This window comes from Sorex araneus, chromosome 2 (assembly GCF_027595985.1).
Source record: "Sorex araneus isolate mSorAra2 chromosome 2, mSorAra2.pri, whole genome shotgun sequence".
NCBI lineage: Eukaryota > Metazoa > Chordata > Mammalia > Eulipotyphla > Soricidae > Sorex > Sorex araneus.
Genome location: NC_073303.1, coordinates 47,709,051 through 47,732,057, shown reverse-complemented (window position 1 = coordinate 47,732,057; position 23,007 = coordinate 47,709,051). Strand labels below are relative to the sequence as shown.

Sequence of the window (23,007 nt, the reverse complement as noted above, 5' to 3'; positions counted from 1 at the left end):
GGTCACACCCGGCGTTGCACAGGGGTTACTCCTGGCTCATGCACTCAGGGATTCCTCTTGGTGGTGCTCAGGGGACCATATGGGATGCTGGGATCGAACCTGGGTCGGCCGCGTGCAAGACCTATGCCCTATATGCTGTGCTATTGGCTCCAGCCCCACTCATCATATTTTTTAAAAAAATATAATTTCCACTCCTTTAGTCCATTTGAAAAATTGTTGTTTTTTTTAACAGATGTAAAAGTGTATTACAAAATCCTACATGGTAAAAACTTCATTCCCAGGAAACTGCTCCCACCCACCCACTCCTTCCTCTAGTTGCAAGCTGTAAGTCCTCAGCTTGGTGACAGAGGTTCCTGGGAACTCCCTTTGGATTCAGTCATTTGCTGGAACAGCTTTCAGAATTGAGGAAAATATGCTGACGAGCTTATTGGAGGATATGCTGCAAGTACAGAGAGCGTGAGATGAGGTGCTGCCTGGCGCGGTGCAGCAGGTCTGGAATGCAGGGGCTTGCATTCTGCTGTGGGGCTGGACAGGAGCACCTTCTGGTGCATGGGTGTGTTCACGCCACATTGTTTCTGATCCACAGGTCATTGACAAGAAAAGTCTATTCTGCAGTTGTTAGTTGTACTTTTCTCTAATTATCAGTAAAGTCAGATTGTGATTTTTAAAGGAATGATTATTAACTGCGATTCCAACCTGTCCTTTCTGGAGAATGGGAGGGCAGACAAAGTTAAATTTCAAAGTTAACTCATTGCTTAGACTTTATGCTGCCCCCTTTTATCTTTGTATACATCTCTGGGTTGGGGATCTTCATTAATTCCCCTGACACATGTACTAAGATCACTCATTTCTTCATTGGCCTGTCATTTTTTTATTAAATTTGCCATGGGAATGCTTAAGTAACAATGGATCTTACTTTTTTTTAGCAGACAGAGCTGTATGATATATTTTTTAAAACTTTATGTTGCTATTTTTCCATTCTGATTAAACATTATAATTTTTAAATATTATTTTGTATTTGTTTTTTTTAAAACTTTAAAGTTCCTTTATTGTCATTCTAGTAATGTTTTAGTGATGTTTTTCGATTATCTTTAAACACTAGGCAACAATCTCTGTATCCTTGTGTTTCCACAAACTTTTTATGACAGATTAGCTAGGTTTTAATTCCATGGAATCATCAATGTAAAGAGAAATAAAAGCTTCAAGATTTTGAAAGCAAAAATTACATAGACTAAGAAAGGGAGATTTTCTTCACTTCCTCTCATTTTTCCTCACTGTGCAGTTTGAAGTGGTCTGCTGTCATTGTGGATGAAGTTCACAGAATCAAGAACCCAAAGGCCAGAGTGACAGAAGTTATGAAAGCTTTAAAATGTAAAGTCCGTATTGGCCTCACGGGAACCATTCTTCAGAATAACATGAAGGAACTGTGGTGTGTAATGGACTGGTGAGTGAAAACTCTTTTTGGAAAATTTTATAAAAATTTTATAGTAATGAAATAGTATTCATTATAGTCAACTGTATCACTGTATCACCATCATCTAGTTGCTCATCGATTTGCTCTAGCGGGTACCAGTGACATTGTGAGACTTGTTGTTACTGTTTTTGGTATATCAAATGCGCTCTGCCATGCGGGCAAGATACCCTCAGTAGCTTGCTGGGCTCTCCAAGAGGGACGAAGGAATCGAACCCGGGTTGGCTGTGTGCAAGGCAAACGTCCTCCCCACTGTGCTAGCCATAGCGCAATGATAGCATCATAGTCAATACATTCAATAATGTTATCTTATTTTCTAGTTAATTTTTCTCTTTCTCTCTGTCACATCTTTTAAGTTTCAATGAACACTATCCTGCTTCACCAAAAACAAAACAAAACAAAAATAAGATAAGGGGGCAGAGCAATAGTACAGTGGGTAGGGTACTTGCCTTGTGACCAGGTTTGATCTCTGGCACTATATAATGTCCTCCTAGCCTGCCAGGAATGATTCCTGAGCTCAGAGCCAGGGGTAAGCCCTGAGCACTGCTGGGTGCCCCCCTACTCAAAAAAGACAAGGGAGTGGGAGGAAGATAGAAAAGGTGGGCAGACCCTTGACTCTAGACTACAGGGTTCCTGTGTATTTCTCGCCTTCCCTGAACTCTGAAAGGAACAATTCGGGGAAGGGGAGAAATAAATGGAAAGAAGGAGGAAGTGTTCTGGAGGTGAAACAGGGTCAAGGGCCCTGAACACAGTAATGCTGTGAAGGCAAACTTACTTATACATGTAAACCACAGAGCTTACACTGCTGTACGCAGCTATAGTAGACTTTAAATTGTGCCTGTACAGGGGAGAAGCTGTGTGGTGGGCAGAGTTGAGAGTGTAACTGGAGTATTGGTGAAGGGAAGTTGTGGTGCTGGGATTGGTTTTTGGAGAGTATATGCCCAGACCCTGTTATTAATAGCTTTGTGAATCACGGTACCTAAATTTTAAAAAATGTAGTTTAAAAAAAACAACAATTCAGTTTATTTATGGAAGTATTTGATCCCATAATATGCGGAGTAGAGAGTTTCATGAAAACCCATTTCTATATAATAATTCTGGTTCCTGAAGTATATATCTTGGCTGAGTTACAAATTCCATCGTCTAATTATGTTTACTGAAATTTTAAGAAAGAACATTCTCTTTTCTTGGCTTTTGTTATTATTGACATTGATGGTGTTATAGAAACAAAAAGAATTTAGTCTTATTTTTACATATTTTTATAAAGCCCTATCGTTATTTTTCTGCCTTTATAAAGGGCTGTGCCAGGACTTTTAGGCAGCAGAGTACATTTCAAGAAGCAGTTTTCTGATCCAGTAGAACATGGTCAGAGACACACAGCAACAAAAAGAGAGTTGGCCACCGGCCGGGAGGCCATGCAGAGGCTGGCGGAGAAGATGTCCGGGTGGTTCCTCCGGCGCACAAAAGCTCTCATCCAGGACCAGTTGCCTAAGAAGGAAGATCGGGTGAGACCTGCTCTGGGCTGTATTGTTGATTTCTTGTTATTTTATAGTCTAAACATTTTCTTTTGTAGTATATAGTTTCTATGGTATTCTGCAATTTGTCTTGTACTTGGTGTGGGAAAAATGTACTTGAAAAGTTTAAAAAACATTAAATTGAGCTCAGTGATTTCCCCTATTAACTTTGCTAACATGTTAACTTACAGGTTTGTTGTTCACTTATTCTTACACTTTTAGAGGATTTTTTTGATGTATTTATTTCTCAATGAAGTATGGTCTCATATGTGGAATCTTTAAAAAGAAATTCAGAACACGTAGTAGAGGGTGATTGCAGAGACCTGGGGTAAGAGGGCTGGAGAGATGTTGGCTAAAGCTACAGACTTTCACAGACCGGCCAGAGGGTTCATGGACGACACAGGCAAGGTCAACTCTGTTTTTCTGTGTACTTGGAAACTCATATGGAAGTAGACCTTAAATGTTCTCATTACAAAACAACTTGCAATCAAGTGAGGTGATGATGTGTTGACCATTTTACATGTTGTGTTAATTATTTTATTATTTCATGGGTGCCAGTACCAATTCAAGTACCTTAAACTTACATAACTTTGTCAGTTATATATCAGTAGATATGCAGAAAAGAATTCAAAATTTCTTCATACTTCAGTCATTGGCTGTCATCTTCAATATTCTCTCTTGTATCTTGAGGAGTGGGGTGGTACTTCTTGAGGAGTTTTGTTTGGGGTGCCTTTGGGCCACTCAGCAGTGGTCCCACCAGCTCAGCCATACAGTTCCGTTCAGGTGAGCAGTGCTGCTCCCCTTACAGTGCTGAGAGGTCCCGGGTTCCACTCTGAGCTGTATGTAAAGTGGAGGGAATGTGGCATGCTGTGCCAGGGATTGAAACTGGGGTCTTTGTGCATGCAAGACTTCATGTCCCTGGCCTCTGAACTGTCTTCCTGACCCCTTTTTGTCCTTGGGTATATGAACTAGTATCAAGGTGTAGATAGTAGCTCATGTTTACATTTTTAAAATCTAGTACAGTTTTATATATAGACATCATTTTATTTGCTTGCATGTGCATACTTCTCATTTTTACTTATTTTGCCTTTTTTTCTCCAAGTAAAAGTCATTTGTAAAAGCCCTGTTATAGTTATATTTAGTTTTCTGACCCTAATTACATATCTAGGAGAAATTTACCAGTTTTTAGAACAGAAATATGTTCCAGAAATTTAAAGTAAAGTGTGTCCCCTATAACTTAGTGACTATTGTTCTATGTATCTTTTTCTTTCTTTTGCAGTTGGGCACAAAATAACAACTTACTGCTTTTATTTAATCAATATTTAATAACATTAGAGATTTATAGCAAGATATTAAATAAGGATACTTCATTTTCAGCAATATTAAATTTTTAGAAATTCCCAGTTTCCCAAGTTTTAGTATTATTTAAGAATAAAGATTTTTCAGTAATTTTTTTCTATTAAAAATAAAGTAATTTGGGGGGCTGGAGCAATAGCACAGCGGGTAGGGCGTTTGCCTTGCATATAGCCGACCCAGGTTTGATTTCCAGCATCCCATATGGCCCCCCGAGCACCACCAGGAGTAATTCCTGAGTGCATGAGCCAGGAGTAACCCCTGTGCATCGCCGGGTGTGACCCAAAAACCAAAAAAAAAACAAAAAAGTAATTTTTAAATAAAATGCATTTTCTTAGTGGTATTATTCAAGGGAAAATTTTCTTCTTGCCCTTACCTAATCTTTTCCTTGATAGACATTAATCATTTGCGATCACTTATTGGTATGATGGTCAATATGAAGCCATGAAAAAATCCACAATATGTTGAGAAATACATAACGAAATCACATAATTATTTTTCTTATACTTTGCGCTTTTGCCAATGAGAAAGCGTTTATTTGAAAATGGAGTTGTTACTTGTGGTTTGGGAGAGGGGGGTGTCCAGGAACATGGGAGATTGGCTGTGGTGGTGCTGGAGGACATGTCCGAGAGAGGGAGTCTCACCCGGTAGCCGGTGACGTCTAATGTGCACTGTGGCCACTGCTGCTCCTTTGGCAGATGGTGTATTGTTCTCTGACAGATTTTCAGAAAGCTGTCTATCAAGCAGTACTAGACACCGAAGATGTAGTTTTGATACTCAAGTCCTCTGAGCCTTGTCCTTGCAGTAGTGGCCGGAAAAGGCGGAATTGTTGTTATAAGGCAAGTATGACATTAGTACATCTTGACTCTTTTGCTTTTGATAATGTGGTTCTTAATTCTAGTACCAGAGCAAGTTATTAGGTAAAATGGCTTTTCCTTAGACAATTTTAAATTTCTAAACCCTTAACTTAAGAAGCCATAAATTAATAAGGAATCATCTTCAAAAATATTCTTATAATAGCAAATAGTAATCAGCAGAATACAGTTTACAAATACCTTTTTAAAAAAAAACAGTTTTTGAAGGTAGTTTCTATTTTCTATCCTCAACATTTACAGAGAAGTTTACAGCTTTCAACTTGAAATTTTATTTTATTTTTCAGGGAGTATCTCATTATTCCCTGACACTAAAATTACTTTCTCTTTGATAGCATACTTAAAATAATTATTCTAATATGAGATATGTTGTTTATTAGTAGAAACTGTCTTAGCACAGTAAAATAATTTAGAAATAAGTAGTTGTAGTTCTAAAACCTATTTTAATCTTTTTAATTTTATTTTATTTTAGTTTTACCTTTTTTTACTTCTTTATTCATGTAATTGCTAAGTCATGAAGAGGTACAAAGAGGGGGTGTAAATAAATATTTATTCAGATAATATTTATGCTGTTTATTTTGTTGGTTCTTAGCACTTTATTCCTTGTAAGAGTGTTGGTTTCCTAGGAAATCTTGGAGTGTAAATGAAATGACAGAGTGAAGAAATCTGTATAACCTGGTGATTGTTGCCTTAGTGTTTTACCGGAACTTCTTTAAAAAAACAGTATATCTATCTCTGTGTCAAGAAGATAAACACTTTCTAAAGGACTTTCTCCCCAATTTCATTAAATTATTACTAAATTATGATTCAACAGAAGTATGATTCCATGGTCGTGATTTACACATATTTTACAAACAGATGTTTGCAGAATGTATAATGCCAACAGTAGCCCCCAGATGAATATTGTTGATACTACATAGCCATGTTAGACTTGTACTTGGTGTTATGTCCTGTGTTTTTTTCTGATTGCAGGCCAATTCGGATGGGGAGGCAATGAAAGCCTTGTACTTCAGTTACCTTGCCGTCCTGCAGAAGGTGGCGAACCACGTCTCCTTGCTGCACACTGCCGGTGCTTCCAGACAGCAGGTCTGGGCTGGACTTGGTGGCTCTCTGTGTGTTGGTACAGACACTTCGTGGCTGCTATAGAATACTATTTGTGCATGAAATTTCAGAGAACACTGACTTGCTTGATGTTTTTTTCAGAGAAATAAATGAACTTAAGTTTTTAATCTAACAGAAATGTTAAGGTTAAATGAAAATACTAGCTTTGTGTGTTTTTGCTGATGCTCATATTTTATTTAACCCCCTGACAGACTTGCTTGGCTAGATACTGGATGAGGCTTTTTAAAGTTTTATTTCAGAACACATCATAAAAGGGCCTTTTGATGAGCTTTTTTAAGGAATTTACGTTTTCCTTTTGTTTTATTGTCTGAAAGCTGTTTAAAAGTTAATTCTAGCATCTGAATTCTTGTTACTGTTCTTTTATGCTGCTGTTTGTACAAGTATTTTATTCTTTTTTTAAAAAAAAAAATTTAAATTTTATTGACCCTGCGTGAGATAGTTACAAGCTTTCATGTTTGGGATACAATCTCACAGTGATCAAACACCCATCCCTCCACCAGTGCACATTCCCCACCACCAATATCCCATGTATAACTCCCCTTTCCCACCCTCCCCCAGCCTCCATGGCAGACAATATTCCCCATACAATATTCCCCATACTCTCTCTCTATTTGGGGGCATTATGGCTTGCAACACAGACACTGAGAGGTCATCATGTTTGGTCCATTATCTACTTTCAGCATGCATCTCCCATCCTGACTGATTCCTCCAGCCATCATTTTCTTAGTGATCTCTTCTCTATTCCATCTGCCTTCTCCCCTCTGCTCATGAAGCAGTCTTCCAGTTATGGGGCAATCCCCCTGACCCTTGTATCTACTGTCCTTGGGTGTCAGCCTCATGTGATGTTCTTCTGTACTCCACAAGTGAGTGCAGTCCATCTATGTCTGTCTCTTTCTGACTCATTTCACTTAGCATGATACTCTCCATGTCTACCCATTTATAAGCAAATTTCATGACTTCATCTCTCCTAACAGCTGCATAGTATTCCATTGTGTAGATGTACCAGAGTTTCTTTAACCAGTCATCTGTTTTAGGGCACTCAGGTTTTTTCCAGATTCTGACTGTTGTGAACAGTGCTGCAATGAATATATCGGTACAGATGTCATTTCTACTGTGCCTTTTTGCATCCTCGGGATATATTCCCAGAAGTGGTGTTGTGGGGTCATATGGAAGCTCAGTTTCTAGTTTTTGAAGGACTGTCCATATTGTTTTCCAGAAATGCTGGAGCAGTCGGCATTCCCACCAACAGTGAAAAAGCACCCCCCCTTTTTCCCCACATCCACGCCAGCACTGGTTGCTTTTGTTCTTTTGAATGTATGCCAGTCTCTGTGGTGTGAGATGATATCTCATTGTTGTTTTGATTTGTATCTCCCTGATAACTAGGGATGTGGAGCATTTTTTCATGTGCTTTTTGGCCATGTGTATTTCTTTTTTTGAGGAAACTTCTGTTCATTTCTTCTCCCCATTTTTTGATGGGGTTGGAGTTTTTTTTCTTATACAGTATTACTAGTGTCTTGTATATTCTGGATCACTGTCACTGTCACTGTCATCCCATTGCTCATCGATTTGCTCGAGCGGGCACCAGTAACATCTCTATGGGAGAATTGCTGTTACTGTTTTTGGCATATCAAATATGCCACGGGGAGCTTGCCAGGCTCTGCTGTGTGGGCGAGACACTCTCAGTAGCTTGCCGGGCTCTCCGAGAGAGGTGGAGGAATCGAACCCGGGTCGGCCACGTGCAAGGCGAACGCCCTACCGCTGTGCTATCTCCAGCCCTGGATATTAATATCCTGGATATTAATCTCTTATTTCATAGATATTGGGTAAATATTCTTTCCCATTCTGTGGGCTCTTTCTGTATTTTGGTCACTTTTCTTTTGAAGTGCCAAAGCTTCTTAGTTTGATGTAGTCCCATTTGTTTAAGTTTGCTTCCACTTGCATGGTCAGTGCTGTTTCATCCTTAAAGATGCTTTTAGCTTCAATGTCATGGAGAGTTCTGCCTACATTTTCCTCTATGTATCTTATAGATTCATGTCTGATATTGAGGTCCTTAATCCACTTTGATCTGACTTTTGTGCCTGGCATTAGACAGAGGTCAGAGATCATTTTTTTGCAGGTAGCTATCCAGTTTTCCCAGCACCACTTGTTGAAGAGGCTTTCCTTGTTCCACTTTTCATTTCTTGCTCCTTTGTCAAAGATTAAGTGGCCATATATTTGGGGCTCTGTGACAAGATATTCAATGCTATTCCATGGGTCTGCAGTTCTGTTTCTAGCCCAATACCATGCTGTTTTAATTACTACTTCTTTGTAGTAGACTTTGAAGTTGCATAAGAGTAAGATGCTACCCATCTCTTTTTTCCAAGAATTGCTTTAGCTATTCGTGGGGGTTTATTGTTCCATATGAATTTCAGGAGTGTTTTGTCTATTTCTTTGAAAAATGTCATGGGTATCCTGATAGGGACCACATTAAATTTGCATAGTGCTTTGGGCAATTTTGCCATTTTGATAATGCTAATTCTCCCTATCCATGAGCAGGGGATGTGTCTCCATTTCCTAGTGTCCTCTTTTAGTTCTTAAAGTAGTGTTTTGTAATTTTCCTTGTACAAGGAAAGTTAGTATTTTATTCTTGTTTTAGAAATTTTTTTAAAAGTAATTGCCTCACTGTTCATCAGAGCTGCCATTGTATGAGTAATATTAAGGTTTTCTATATTATAAATATGACTTTAAAGAGGAAAAGTTTTCAAAGTAATGTATTTCCTCTAAGTGGACTTTTCCATAAGAAATTTAAAAACATAGAGGTTTAAATGTGCTAAGTTGAAGTCTCTTTTCTTCTAATTGTTCCCCTTAAGGAAACACTTATCAAAAGGATCTGTGACCAGGTGTTTTCTAGATTCCCAGATTTTATGCAGAAGAGTAAAGATGCAGCCTTTGAAACACTTTCTGACCCAAAATACAGTGGGAAAATGAAGGTATGTTCTCTTAAATAATATGCACACCGGATGTCATGAACACCATTATCTCACGGGGAGTGGCGGGAGAGCACAGCTGTCTGGGAAGCTGCTTTGCACGTGGCTGAGCCCAGTTGGATCGCTGGCAGCCCTGAGACCTGTGAGGACTGATCCCTGGGATCAGAGCCAGGAGTATACCCTGAGCAGGGTTAGCTGTAAGCCCTCCATCCTCTCCCCTCAAAAAAAATAAGGGATGGTGAAATTATAAGCAAGTGGGACTATATGAGCTTAAAAAAGTTTTTACATGACAAAAGGAATTTGGGCTAAAATAACAGAACACCCAACTGACTGGGAGTGTTTACTGTTGGGAGCTACCATCCAAAATTTATGAAGCTTTCACAAAGCTCAGCACAGTAAAGCCAATAACCCTATCAAAACGTTGGAATAAGAAGGCCAGGAAGATAGTACAGTAGGTAAGACATTTCACGTACACACGGCTGACCCAGGTTTGATCCTTGGCACTCCGTCTGGTCCCCCAGGCACCACCAGGAGTGATCCCTGAGCACAGAGACAGCAGAAATCCCTGAGCACAGCAGGTATGGCCCCAAAACAAAACAAAAAATAAAACAACAAAAAGTGGGGAGATGAGATGAATAGATACTTAATGACATGAAAAATTAATCATTATCATGTAGTATCTTTTTAAAAAATTTTTTATTAGAGAATCACTGTGAAATACAGTTACAAACATAAACTTTTGTGTTTGCATTTCACTCATACAGTGGCACTGGTGGAGGGATCGTTTACCCATCCCTCCACCAGTGCCTATTGACGTAGTATCAGGGAAACACAAACAATAGTTTTTATTCTCACCTCATACTAGTGAGAATGTTATATATCAAAAAGCCTAAAAATTTTAAATACTGGAGGGTATCAGATAAAAAAGAAATCCTCATTCACTGCTGGTGGGAATGTCCCCTGACTGAGCCTCTCTGGAAAACAATATGGATATTTTTCAGGAAAGTAAGACTGGAGCTGTCATTTGGCCCGATTACCCCACTTCTAGGAATCTCTCCCTAGAATACAAAAACATTAAGTTGAAGAGATTATGCAACTCCTGGTACAGTGTGGAAGCGAACCAAATGCCCAACACCAGGTGGAAAGACAGAAAACTCTGTAACACATATGCACAGTGGAGCATTTTGTGCAGCCCTCGGACAGAAAGCCATGCCATTCTCAACAAGTGGGAATCAGAGGGTCTAATGCTGAGAAACATAATCCAGAGGCAGAAGGACAAATAGAGAATGTCATCTGTGGTATATGGAATATTACAATTTGAGGATGTAGGCAGTATCAGTAGCTAATAAACCTCACCCACTAAGACAGGCCTGAGAGTGCCAGAGTTGGGGGGAGAGAGGAGGGCAGAAGGTAGGTGAGTTGAAGTAAGGCAGCAGCGTCGGTGAGGGTATCAAGCAAATGGTGGTGTTGAGGGAGGTTTATACTAAACAGTTTGTACCAAAACTATAAAGTTCAGTTAACAGACAATAGGAGGGATGGGAGGGAAGGAATATTCGAGCAAAGGTGACAAAGGGTGACATTCATAGGCATTTTGGTGGCGGGGTGTGCGATAATATCGTATATCAATATAAAATAAAATTTAGACTATTGTAACCTATGACCTATAGTTAGCACTGCAGCACTGTTGTCCCATTGTTCATTGATTTGCTCGAGTGAGCGCCAGTAAGGTCTCCATTGTGTGACTTGTTGTTACTGTTTTTGGCATACTGAATACACCACAGGGAGCTTGCCAGGCTCTGCCATGCGGGCGGGATACTCTCGGTAGCTTGCCGGGCTCTCCGAGAGGGGCAGAGGAATCGAACCTGGGTCGGCCGCGTGCAAGGCAAATGCCCTACCCACTGTACTATCGCTCCAGACATTAGATATTAATATAGTCATATATTCATGTGATGAGTAGGTATTAATATAATACATGCTTTGTGAAATCAAAGTCCAGAGTTTGCCTACCTAAGAAAAGTCCGTTTACTGCATTTCTACATGACTTTGTTTTATTTCTCTTGAGGGGCTGTAACTTCCAGTAAATGACTTTCTATGTTTTTCTTGAATAGTATATTTTCATTATTCAAATATATTCACTATTTTCTTTCAATAATAATTGTTTGTAAAGTTTTTCTTTATACTCAATAACAGTTTAGGAAATAATCTTATATCTGAACATAGATTTTTGTTTCTTTGTACAGATTCAGTAAAACTGGCATCTGTATTTTAAGTCATGTATTCCTTTTTAAAATTTATCTGTATTTTTCGGTGGCATGATACATTTATTTATTTATTTATTTATTTATTTATTTATTTATTTATTTATTTATTTATTTATTTTTGGGTCACGCCAGGCAATGCATCAGGGTTACTCCTGGCTCTGCACTCAGAAATTACTCCTGGTGGTGCTCAGGGGACCATATGGGATGCTGGGAATCAAACTTGGGTCGATCGCGTGCAAGGCAAGCGACCTACCCGCTGTGCTATCGCTCCAGCCCCATGATACATTTATTTTATCATCTTAAATTTTCTTTCCTATTTTTCCTTTTTGTGGGAAAGACCACTAAGCCAATGTTTGAGGAGATGGGGGAGGGAATGGAAGGAAAAAGGAATGTTAGTGCTGCTGGAACCCTACCCAGGATCATATTCGTCTTTGTAGGTCTGAATGAAGGATTTGAAAAAAGCTAGATCCAGGTCTCTTAAGTCAGAAACACCTCCAGAATTGGTTCCTTTACTTTGGATTGTCAAGAGGTAGATCGTCTCTTTCTATGGGAGACAAGTGACTGATAAAACATTGTAAAGGTTTTAATTGTAAAGGTTCTGACCAATGTTGTTTGCAGTATCATTTGAAGTTTTGTTAGTAATCTTAGCTTTAATAGTTTTTCATGTTATTCATTTGTCTTTTTCAAAAGATACATGTGAAGATCTTAAATCAAAAAGGAGTCACTATTTTTTTACTGTAAGATACTCGACTACCCAAAATTACATTAGGCATGACACCATTCCCATCAAAATGAATTACTTTGTAGTATATTCTTGAATTTTAATCTTTAATATTTTTAAGAAAAAGGGAAAGAAGCCAAATTAGAGAAGGTATTTATAAAATCAATAGAAGATTTGTATCTTAACAAGAACCCTTAAAATTCAACAATAAGAAAATAATCCAGGGCCGGAGCAATAGCACAGGGGGTAGGGTGTGTGCCTTGCACAGGGGCTACTGAGGTTCAATCCCTGGCATCCCACATGGTCCCCTGATCGCCACCATGAGTAATTCCTGACCTCAGAGCCAAGAGAAACCCCTGAATACCATTGGGTGTCACTCAAAAACAAGAAACAAAAAAAGTAATCCACTTTAAAATGAGCCAGAGACAGACAGATGCCCTACCAAATAAGAGATTTAAATTGCCAGATAAACATTTGAAAGGTTGTTCAGCCTCATGTCATTAGGGATTGAAAATTCAACTAATGAGATACGGCTCTGTGCTAATTAGAGTGGCAGAATCCCAGGCTTCGGCAGTACCCATTGCGAGTGAAGAGGTAGACCAGTTGGTGCTGTCTTTCATTGCTGCTAGCAGTGAAAACTGCGAAAGCCATTTTGGAAGAGTTGCGCAGTTTGTCACAAACCTAAATGTACTATTACCATCTTCCCCAGCCATCACAGTCCTTGGTATTTATTGAAATGAATTAAACTTTATGTCATTATGATAATTACCCAAACTTGGGAGCAACTAAAATGTCTTTCCACAGTTTACTCTGGTATATCCAGATGATGTTGATGGACTCCAAGGGCAGCTCATGTGAAGTGGAGAGGAGAAAGATGGTCCCTTTCTCACTTTCTTCCTGCCACCTTAGACCCAGGGTTACTGAGTTCTTGTCTTGCCTCACAGAAAGGAATTTCAGGAGTTGACACGCAGTGAAATTACACAGTTTTTATTCAGAGATTTTGAAGGGAAGGAGGGAGAGAAAGTGGGAGAGAGTGGAGAGTAATGTGCTCAAGAGAGTACCCGGGCTTCTCCAAGGGCGGAGAGAGCCCACACACATTCCAGCATTCGACTCGAAAGCACGAAAGCACACATCTCAAGAAGGGAGATGTGGGCCACGCATGTGCTCAGGTATCACATGTGCTCGGCCACATGGGCACAGGCAGAATATGCATGTCCTTCCTTTGTTCAAGGTGGCTTTTATAGAGTATCTCTTCGGGATGTCTTGGTCTGGATTGTTCTGAAGTCTTCTCTGGGCTGAATCACTAAAGTTAATCAGATTAAGGGAGAGGTCCGAGGGTATTTGAGGAATTTCCTTCATGGGTAGGTGTCCAGTCTTCTCAGGGTCCATTGCTGGTGAGGGTCTTATCAGGCCTTAGTTCCTGTTTTTCTGCAAGGTTGGCTTTCACAAATTCACAGCTCTTATTTCCTAGAAAATTTACTGCCATCGCTTGGGGAGGGGGCTTCCCTATCTGCCTGCTACTTCACAGACAGTAGAATATTATTTAACAGTATAAGGAAAATAGCTTTTAGACAATGAAAAGACAAGGGAGCAGATACCAGAAGTACATATACTGAGAAACAAGTTTGATTCCAGTTCCACAACATTTTATTTAATTTGTTGTTGTTTGGTTTTGATTTGGGGCATGCCTGGCACTGTTCCTGGTCAGCTCTTACTGGCTCTGCTCAGGAATCTCTCCTGGAGAAGCTTGGGGACCATATGTGGTGCCAGGGACCGATTGGGGATTCACCCAAGCACTGAAATCCCTGTACTTCTTATATACCATTTCAGAAAAGACAAAGCTGTAGGGAAAGCAAAACAATTACTGATCAGCAGAAGTTTGTGGAAGGATACAAATAATCAGAACAAGGAATTTGGGGGCTGTGAAATTGCTTTATGTAACACTGTGAGGGTGGGTCCATGTCATCATTTTTACATGTCAAAATCTTTAGAAATGAACACCACGCGAGTGAGCCCCAGTGGATTTGAATAGTTTGTCACTGTAGTTTAATAATTCATTCATCATAAACAGTCACAGGCCACTGCAGAAGCCAGTAGCAAGGGAAGTGTGTAGGAGAGTGCTGGCATGGGGCACGGAACCTGCAGGACTCCTCTCTATATTTTGCTCAGTTCTTCTGTAATCTATGTGCTGTGAGATTTTTTAATCTTTCTAAATTTCTGTCCTAATTTTAGCATTTCTAAAACATTTAACTAAGTAATAAATCATGAAATTCTGATGCACCTTTATTTGTATTACTGTTTTATTATTCAGTAAAACTAGTGCAAGTAAAGCTTAATTCACTTGTTCTCATTGACATCCAGAGAAAATTTGAATATCTCTTTAAAAAAATTGTTCTCTCTCTCAAGTTTCCAAACATATTGTAGGTGTAAAGACAGTGCATTTTGGAAATTAGATTATTTTATTTAAGTATATCCCATAATTAAGATTTTCCCATATATTTGTTTTTTTTTTTTTGCTTTTTGGGTCATACCCAGCGATGCTCAGGGGTTACTCCTGGCTCTGCACTCAGGAATTACTCCTGGCGGTGCTTGGGGGACCATATGAGATGCCAGGGATCGAACCCAGGTCGGCCGCGTGCAAGGCGAACGCCCTACCCGCTGTGCTATCGCTCCGGCCCCAAGATTTTCCCATATTAAGATAAAATTAAATAAATGTATCAAGAACTTTGCTGATAAACTCATCTAATACATTATTCTCTACTTTAATTCATCACTCCCCGGCGGAGTGATGGCTGCGTGTGTGTGAGGTCGGCCGTGGCTGTCGTCGCTCACGGGTGCTCAATGGTGTATTCACAGGTGCTCCAGCAGCTCCTGGCCCATTGCAGGAAAAACGGAGATAAAGTTCTTCTTTTTTCTTTCTCCACTAAGGTGAGTTTCATTTTAATGTGTTCTCGATGGCTTAAGCCCTAACTCCAGAAGCACAAAACCCAGGGGATCTCATCTTGGTTTTTTGTCTCATAATTGAAACAGAAAATGGAAGAAGGGTAACTTTTAAAACAGACCCTCAGACCTCAGACCTGTAACATTGATACTTTATAAATTTTGTTTATCTTGTTAATAATACAGTGTTACATACCATATTAAGAGTCCTAGGATGTCGAAATGGCAAAAATAATAGAATGTATTTACATAAAATTTTAGCCAATACTTTTAGTTTAAAAACATTAAAAACCAACTTTTTCCCCTAAAAGATTGATTCTTTGAGAAAAACAGCTTAGTAAATATTGAAGTCAGGTTCAGGATTATGGGCAAAAAGACAGAAAAACATTTGTTGCTTTTATAATTATTAGAAAGAAATTGTTAATTGTAGTAATTTATACTTGGTAATCATTATCTCAGTAGTAGTGTGAAAATTCTTAAACCTGGAATTCTTTTTGCCCATCTCTACCTTTCCACCCTAGCTACTTGATGTGCTGCAACAATACTGCATGGCATCTGGGCTCGACTACCGCCGACTTGATGGAAGTACCAAATCAGAGGAAAGGGTCAAGATTGTGAAGGAGTTCAACAGTACGCAGGGTGTCAATGTTTGCCTTGTCTCCACAATGTAGGAAAATAAATGATAATTTTTATCTAGTTGTTATTTAGAGCTAGTGTAATTTTTACCAGCACTGGATTAATTTTTGGTGATAATGCCTTATTGACTTAGTAAGTGCAAAAATGCTTTCATGATTTAAATAACAATCTTGAGTTTTACTGAAATTTCTCTCAGTTCCCTTACCATCATTGAATTCTCATTGTCTTTGCATTTATAAAGATACCAATTTGAGAAACGGATGTTTCCAACAAACAGGAAATGTTCTTTTAAAAAAAATTATTATTATTATTATTATTATTATTTTGCTTTTTTGGTCACACCCGGCGATGCACAGGGGTTAACTCCTGGCTCTGCACTCAGGAATAACTCCTGGCAGTGCTCAGGGGACCCTGTGGGATGCTGGGAATTGAACTCAGGTCAGCCACGTGCAAGGCAAATGCCCCACCTGCTGTGCTGTTGCTCCAGCCCCAAACAGGAAGAGTTTTTAACTTACGTTTTGTATTCTGAGTAATCAGATTTAATTCTTAATTGATTAGTTTAGAATTTTTGTTTGTTTGGGGGCCACACCTGCAGTGCTCGTCTCCTGGCTCTGCACTTAGGGGTCCCTTCTGGGAGACTGAAAGGACCCAGGATGGAACTGGGTACTGGCTGTGCTCAAGACAGTGCTCCATCCAGGTTCTGCCTCTCCGACCCTGAGAACCGTTTTTGTGTCATAGTTTTTGTACTTAGTTCAAGGATCCCGAAAGAGCTCTCTGCTTTCCGTGCACACGGCGAGTTCCTTCTCTCTCTGTCCCTTGTTTCAGGCAGGTGTTTACTGGAATATAATCTACTAGGTGATGTATTTTATTTGTATAATTACATATAACATGTATTTTATTTCTACAGATTATATATAACTAATAATATAGTTAACTTAATAGTTAAGTGGAATATGCCATAAGTTTTAAATGGTAATTCTAAAAGAAGTCTGCACAAATATTATTTGAATATATAAAATTATAGAAATTAATAGTCTGTTTACATGAACATTAGAGGTCAGTTTTTAAAACAATATGCTGAAGTAGCAAAATAGTATAACATATTTTATTTATAATTTAATCACTTGTTTCACTATGACAATGCAGTATTGTGTTGTTTTAATTATAGATCCATGGTACAATTAAATTTTAGAGCAACTTTTAAAAAATGCTTAATGTGGACTTTTTGTTTTCTCCAGGGCTGGTGGACTAGGGCTCAATTTTGTTGGTGCCAATGTTGTTGTATTATTTGATCCTACCTGGAATCCAGCTAATGATCTTCAAGCTATTGACAGGTGTGATACTTAGAAAATTTTAAGTGGGCTACAAATATTTTTAATTTTAGTAGGAAAAATTTTAAAAATGTACAGAATACAGAATTTTTTGATCCTCTATGATCTAGAAAGTGACAGAAAAAGTCCTACAGTAGAGGATTGAGGAGGTAGCTCCAAGAGTGGGGAGCATGCTTTGCATCGTGAAGCGCCAGACTCAATCCTAAGCACTCGTGGTCCCCCGAGCACCACTGGGAGCAACCCCTGAGCACCGTACCACGAGTACTCTTAAGCACTACCGGTGTTGCACCAAAGCCGAAACAAAAACCAAACAGTAGGGACCAGAGAGATCATACAGCTGGCAGGGCACTTGCCTTGCATGCAGCTGATCCGGGTTCAGTCTCCAGCACCCCATGTGCTTCCCCAAGAAATGACCCCTCAGCCAGAGCCAGGAGTAAGCTTTGAGCACTGCCTATGTAACCCTTCCCCCTTCACAAAAAAGCCAAATAACTAAAACCAAAGCTACAAAGTTAGTAGAGGGCACAGGGAAATTTTAAGCATGAAATTAGCAACTATTGCATGTTGAGAGCAAATCAGAATATTGAAAAAAAGCATTCTTTTTTTATTTGTTGTCAGTCATGTTCTTTGGTTTTGGGGCTACACCCTCCAGAGCTCAGGGCCTAATCCCTATACTAATTCTCTGGCCCTTCAATTGAATTGTGTTTGTTTTTGTTTTTAATATTGTTGCAGAGCATATAGAATTGGGCAGTGCAGGGATGTCAAAGTGCTTAGACTGATATCCTTGGGAACCGTGGAGGAAATCATGTATTTACGACAAGTATATAAGCAGGTAAATTTGTTTTCTTTTGTATTAAAAACTAGAAATAATTTGCATAAAATACTTTCTTTAACTAGTTGCAGGTAAGAATTTTTTGTTAATCGCAGTAATTTTTCAATCCTATTACTACACATATATATACATATATTTCCACACTGCCTATTGATGTGACTCATCTATGAAATAAAATAGCCTGGTATCTAATAAAAGATGATGGGTATTTTTCAAGCTTCATATAAAGTAGTTGCTTTATAACATCATTTTAAGATGTGAACCATTAAAGAACATTCAGCCATGAACTTGATAGGCTATAGCTAAGGTTCCAGTCATGTTAGGAAAAGGTAGTCACTGCAGTTTGAAACTGAAGCCTGAATCAAGGCTCTTATGGTATTCTCAAATATTTTCATGGGGAAATTCCAAAAGCAATGTTTTAAAAGGACATAAAACTTCTGGGAGAAGAAGGAAAAGTTCTCTCTGTGACAGAAAGTATCATTAACCTTGAGAGGCAAAGAGAGTTAGGGTCAAATTGAGGGAGAAAAATCAAGCTAAACAGCTGAGGACAAAGGAAAGCGGTTGGTGCCACTTCTGGGTATCCCAAGCTGACAGCAGATACTTTAAAAAAAAAAAGTAGGGGAATAACTTTTTGGAACTACTGGGGTCGCAGTTCCCGCAGTTCCCTCTCCTCTGGCTAGGTCCCCTACATGTCCTGAAACTCTGCCTCAACCTCTCTCCCCTACACACCACCACACACTCGCTCGCTCTCGCTTGCTCTCTCTCGCTCTCTCGTGAGATTAATCTCCTGGCTGACATCTTTCAGCTTTATTGGAACTGGGGGCAAATTCTCCTTGCTTCAGCTCAGCCAGTGACTCCACGCTTGGCATATCAGCAGTTCAGCTCCACATCTCCGAGATTCTGGTTGCTCCCCAACCCTCCCAGGCTCTGCTCCACATTTCTAGAACCACACTGCTGCATGTGCAGCCACACGGCAGCTCATCACACCGCACGCTGCTCACAGTTACACTTCCTGTCACTGAGTGAAGACAGGCAGGGCGAATGAGAGCAACTCCCAGAACAATCCCTCAGAGACTACTAGGGGGCTAACTGCCAAAACTCACCCTCAGCACAGCAAGTGTGCGGCAGACGAATGGGAAACATATGTGGAATTCCGCCAAGGTTAGTGACTGAAAGCAGAGAAAGCTTAACCAGCTCTATAAACTCACAGAGAACAACTTTAGTGGACACCACAGTGAGAATGTTTAGTGAGCTCAAGGAAACGATGGCGCAGGTAGTCAGTAAAGCACAAAATAGTGTGAAAGCCAAAGTGAGAAAATTATCTTCAGAAATGAAGAGTATGGTTAGGTATTAGAAAAATCCAATAGAAGATTTGAGCATCAGAATAACAGCAGATGAGGAGCTCCAAAATGAGAGAGAAGAAACCACTCCAAAACAACAGAAGATGGGGAGAAGACTGAAAACAGTGAATAGCGCATCAGAGAATTATGGGATGAGTTCTGGAGAAACAATGTAAGAATCATCAGAGTCTCTGAAAAACAGAAAGACAAATCTTAGTAAGAACCAATAGTTAAGGGAATCATATATAACATTTTCCCAGAGTTGAGGAATCTAGGTACCCAGATCCAAGAGACCTGAAGGGTCCTAATGAAAATAGTCTCAAATAGAAAAAGTCCAGACACATTGTACTTAGAATGAAGGAAGCTACAGATAGAAACAGAATATGAAAAGCAACAGGATCAAAAAGAACTTACATACACAGGAAAGCTCTGAGATTCACAGAAGGTCTATTAAATGAGACTCCGTGAGCTAGAAGAGAATGGATCACTACATTACAAAAACGGATTGAAATTAAAAACCTCACAAAGAATGCTGTGTCCAGGTGGACTATCATTCCAATTTGAAGGGATAATACAGAGCTTCAAAGATAGGCAACAGATTAGGGAATTCATTGCTTAGAAACCAATTTTGAAAAGAGTATTAAAGGTGCTTCTTCAAAAAACAAGACAAACTCCTCAGCACTTCGCACTGAGGATGACCTGCACTCACAGTGCTTATGGCTGCCTCTGCTAGATTAAGAAATGCTTGTTTACTCCTGTCCTGCTTAGGAATCGTACACATTTTCAATAACACTTGCATTTCCTTTATATTGAATGCTCGTCTGATCAGGTGTTTCATTTCTTTACATCAGTAGAGTTTTTTTTGTTTTGTTTTGGGACCATGCCCAGCAGTGGGCAGTGCTTATTCTTGACTGTACTTAGGAATCACTTCTGTCAGGGCTCAGGAGACCATGCCGGGTACCAGGAATCAGCCTGTTGGCTGCATGCAAGACGGGTGTCCTGCCTACTTACTCTCTCTAGCCCCGTATAGTTTTTTTTTAATTAAAATCTCTTTCTTATTAATGCAGATAGTTAAGAATTTTCTGTAGTATATTATCTTAGGATAAAACATACTTTCATACTGTTACAGGTATAATTCAGATTGTTCCCTTAAATTTTTCATAATTCTCATTCATACTAAAATTTTACATTTGTTAGACTTATCTATTTCATGTAAATCTAAAGATATATTAGCACAGAACTATTCACAATGTTAAGATTTTTAAATTTATATACCTGTAAGAAAGAAAAGTAGTTTATCAACTTATCATTGATTTACAGTTTCGTAGCATTTCAGAAGTTTAGCTTTATTCATCTACATGTGTATAGATGTCACCACCTCCACAGTAAAGTCAAAAGAACGATGGTCTTCTCCTCATGTTTGGTGAAAAAGGAACTGAGAGCAGTGAGTGGCCAGCATCACTGGAACCGGAGGTTCTGTCTGTGGAGCTGTGCCAGGGGGGTGCCAACGGGGAGGCCCCTGGGCCCTGACAGGGTGTGGCTGTCTGGAGGGGTGGTGGTGAGATGATGCATGCATGCCAACTATGACTATAGTGTTGAAAATCCTGGTATCTCGATGAAAGTGGTTAAAAAGTTCTAGAGGGCATCTTTGAGGTAACTGTTGTGGTCCTCCTTTGGAATATCACTGAAGACCTAATAGGGTGTCTTGTCTATTATAATATTGCCCCAGATATATCAAATTGTGGTCAACAAAGCTTTCTGTTCTCAACTGATAATTGGTAAGAATTCTCTCAAGTAGTAAGTAGAAATACTCAAAGGAGGGGCTGGAGCAATAGCACGATGGGTAGGGCATTTGCCTTGCACGTGGCCGACCAGGGTTCGATTCCCAGCATCCATATGGTCCCCCGAGCACCGCCAGGAGTAATTTCTGAATTCAAAGCCAGGAGTAACCCCTGAGCATTGCCAGATGTGACACAAAAGGGGGGGAAAAAAAGAAAAAGAAATACTCAAAGGAGTGAAGTGTGACAGTTTAAATTTTTTGCTGAAATCAAAAAGAAAGCCCATCCCAATTCCCCAGAAAATTTAAATACTTCCATCATACACCTTTTGAGTAATTATTGCAATATATCATTGAGATAAGCATGTAAAAATGCTAAAAATGAATACCAAATAAAAAGTAATTATTGAAAAGTTTTTAAAATAGTAAAAAAAATTATGAAACTATCCCTCTAAGCTATTAGAGCCTAATCTCTGGAATTTATATGTTTTACTGTACTATGGGACAATGGGTCCTTGTAGATGTGAGATGAGATTGTGCTGGATTTTTGACTTGTCCCTAAGTCATAGTGTCTTTATAAGAAAGGCAGAGGAAATGTGGCAGAGCCGGGAGGAAGGACAGCACAAGTCAGGAGGCAGAGGTCTGGGTGAGCTGGCACACAGGCCACAGGGTAAGGAGTGCTGACAGCCAGAGTCGGGGGCGCGGAGGGGAGACCCAGTAAGACTCATCTCCAGAGAGCAGAAGGTTTAATATTCTGTTGTTTTATGGCACCAAGTCTATGTTAACTTTTTAAGGAGCCATGGGAACTAACACAGATACTGAAGAAGAAATAAAGAAAAAAACCTTTTTAAAATTAGTATATTTTTAGAGCTAACTGAGGGAACAAAAACAGACTACTAGAGAAAGAATCCAGAAAATAAAAACCTCTGGAGAAAGCCTAAGTCACAAAGCAGTTTCTTTTTTTTTTTAATTATTTTTTAATTAGTGAGTCACAGTGAGGGTACAGTTACAGATTCACACATTTTCGTGCATGTTTTTCCCTCATGCAGTGTTTGAGAGTCCATCCCTCCACCAGTTTCCATTCTCCACCACCAATGAACCCAGTATCCCTCCCACCCCCCAATCCCATCCCCCCCACCCTGCCTCTGTGGCAGGGCATTCCAATTTGTTCTCTCTCTCTCCCTCTCCTTTTGGGTGTTGTGGTTTGCAGTAGGGGTATTGAGTGGCCATCATGTTCGGTCACTAGTCCACTTTCAGTGTGCATCTCCCTCCCCGCTCGGGATCTCCAATCACATTTTACTTGGTGTTCCTTTCTCTATCTGGGATGACTTTCCCCCAGCGTGTGAGGCCAGCTTCCAAGCCATCGAGCCAACCTCCTGGCATTATATACTACTATTCTTGGGTGTTAGTCTCCTACTCTGTTGTTTTATATTCCACAGATGAGTGTAATCTTTCTATGTCTGTTCCTCTCTTTCTGGCTCATTTCACTTAGCATGATACTTTCCATGTTGATCCACTTATGTGCAAAGTTCATGACTTCATCTTTTCTAACAGCTGCATAGTATTCCATTGTATAACTATACCAAAGTTTCTTTAACCAGTCATCTGTTCTCGGGCACTCAGGTTTTTTCCAGATTCTGGCTATTGTACACAGTGCCGGGATGAACATATAAGTGGAACATAAAAGTGCAGATGTCATTTCGACTATACTTTTTTGTTTCTCCAGGATATATTCCCAGAAGTGGTATTGCTGGATCAAATGGAAGCTCAATTTCTAATTTTTTGAGAAGTGTCCATATTGTTTTCCAAACGGACTGGGCCAGTCGGCATTCCCACCAGCAGTGCAGGAGGGTCCCTTTCTCCCCACATCCTTT

At 39.6% G+C, this 23,007-nt stretch overlaps 1 protein-coding gene across 4 annotated transcripts in view; it reads left to right on the top strand.

Moving 5' to 3' along the window:
• The window catches only part of ERCC6L2 (ERCC excision repair 6 like 2), a 133,250-nt gene that overhangs the window by 51,604 nt on the left and 58,639 nt on the right, over positions 1-23,007 (top strand). For all 4 annotated transcript variants that reach the window (XM_055125781.1, XM_055125783.1, XM_055125784.1 and 1 more), the window contains 9 exons: positions 1,283-1,444; positions 2,769-2,976; positions 5,037-5,177; positions 6,183-6,296; positions 9,182-9,301; positions 15,137-15,208; positions 15,742-15,887; positions 17,095-17,190; positions 17,917-18,016. In XM_055125781.1, the coding sequence (XP_054981756.1) occupies positions 1,283-1,444; positions 2,769-2,976; positions 5,037-5,177; positions 6,183-6,296; positions 9,182-9,301; positions 15,137-15,208; positions 15,742-15,887; positions 17,095-17,190; positions 17,917-18,016 (1,159 nt within the window). The remainder of the gene's footprint in view (positions 1-1,282; positions 1,445-2,768; positions 2,977-5,036; positions 5,178-6,182; positions 6,297-9,181; positions 9,302-15,136; positions 15,209-15,741; positions 15,888-17,094; positions 17,191-17,916; positions 18,017-23,007) is intronic.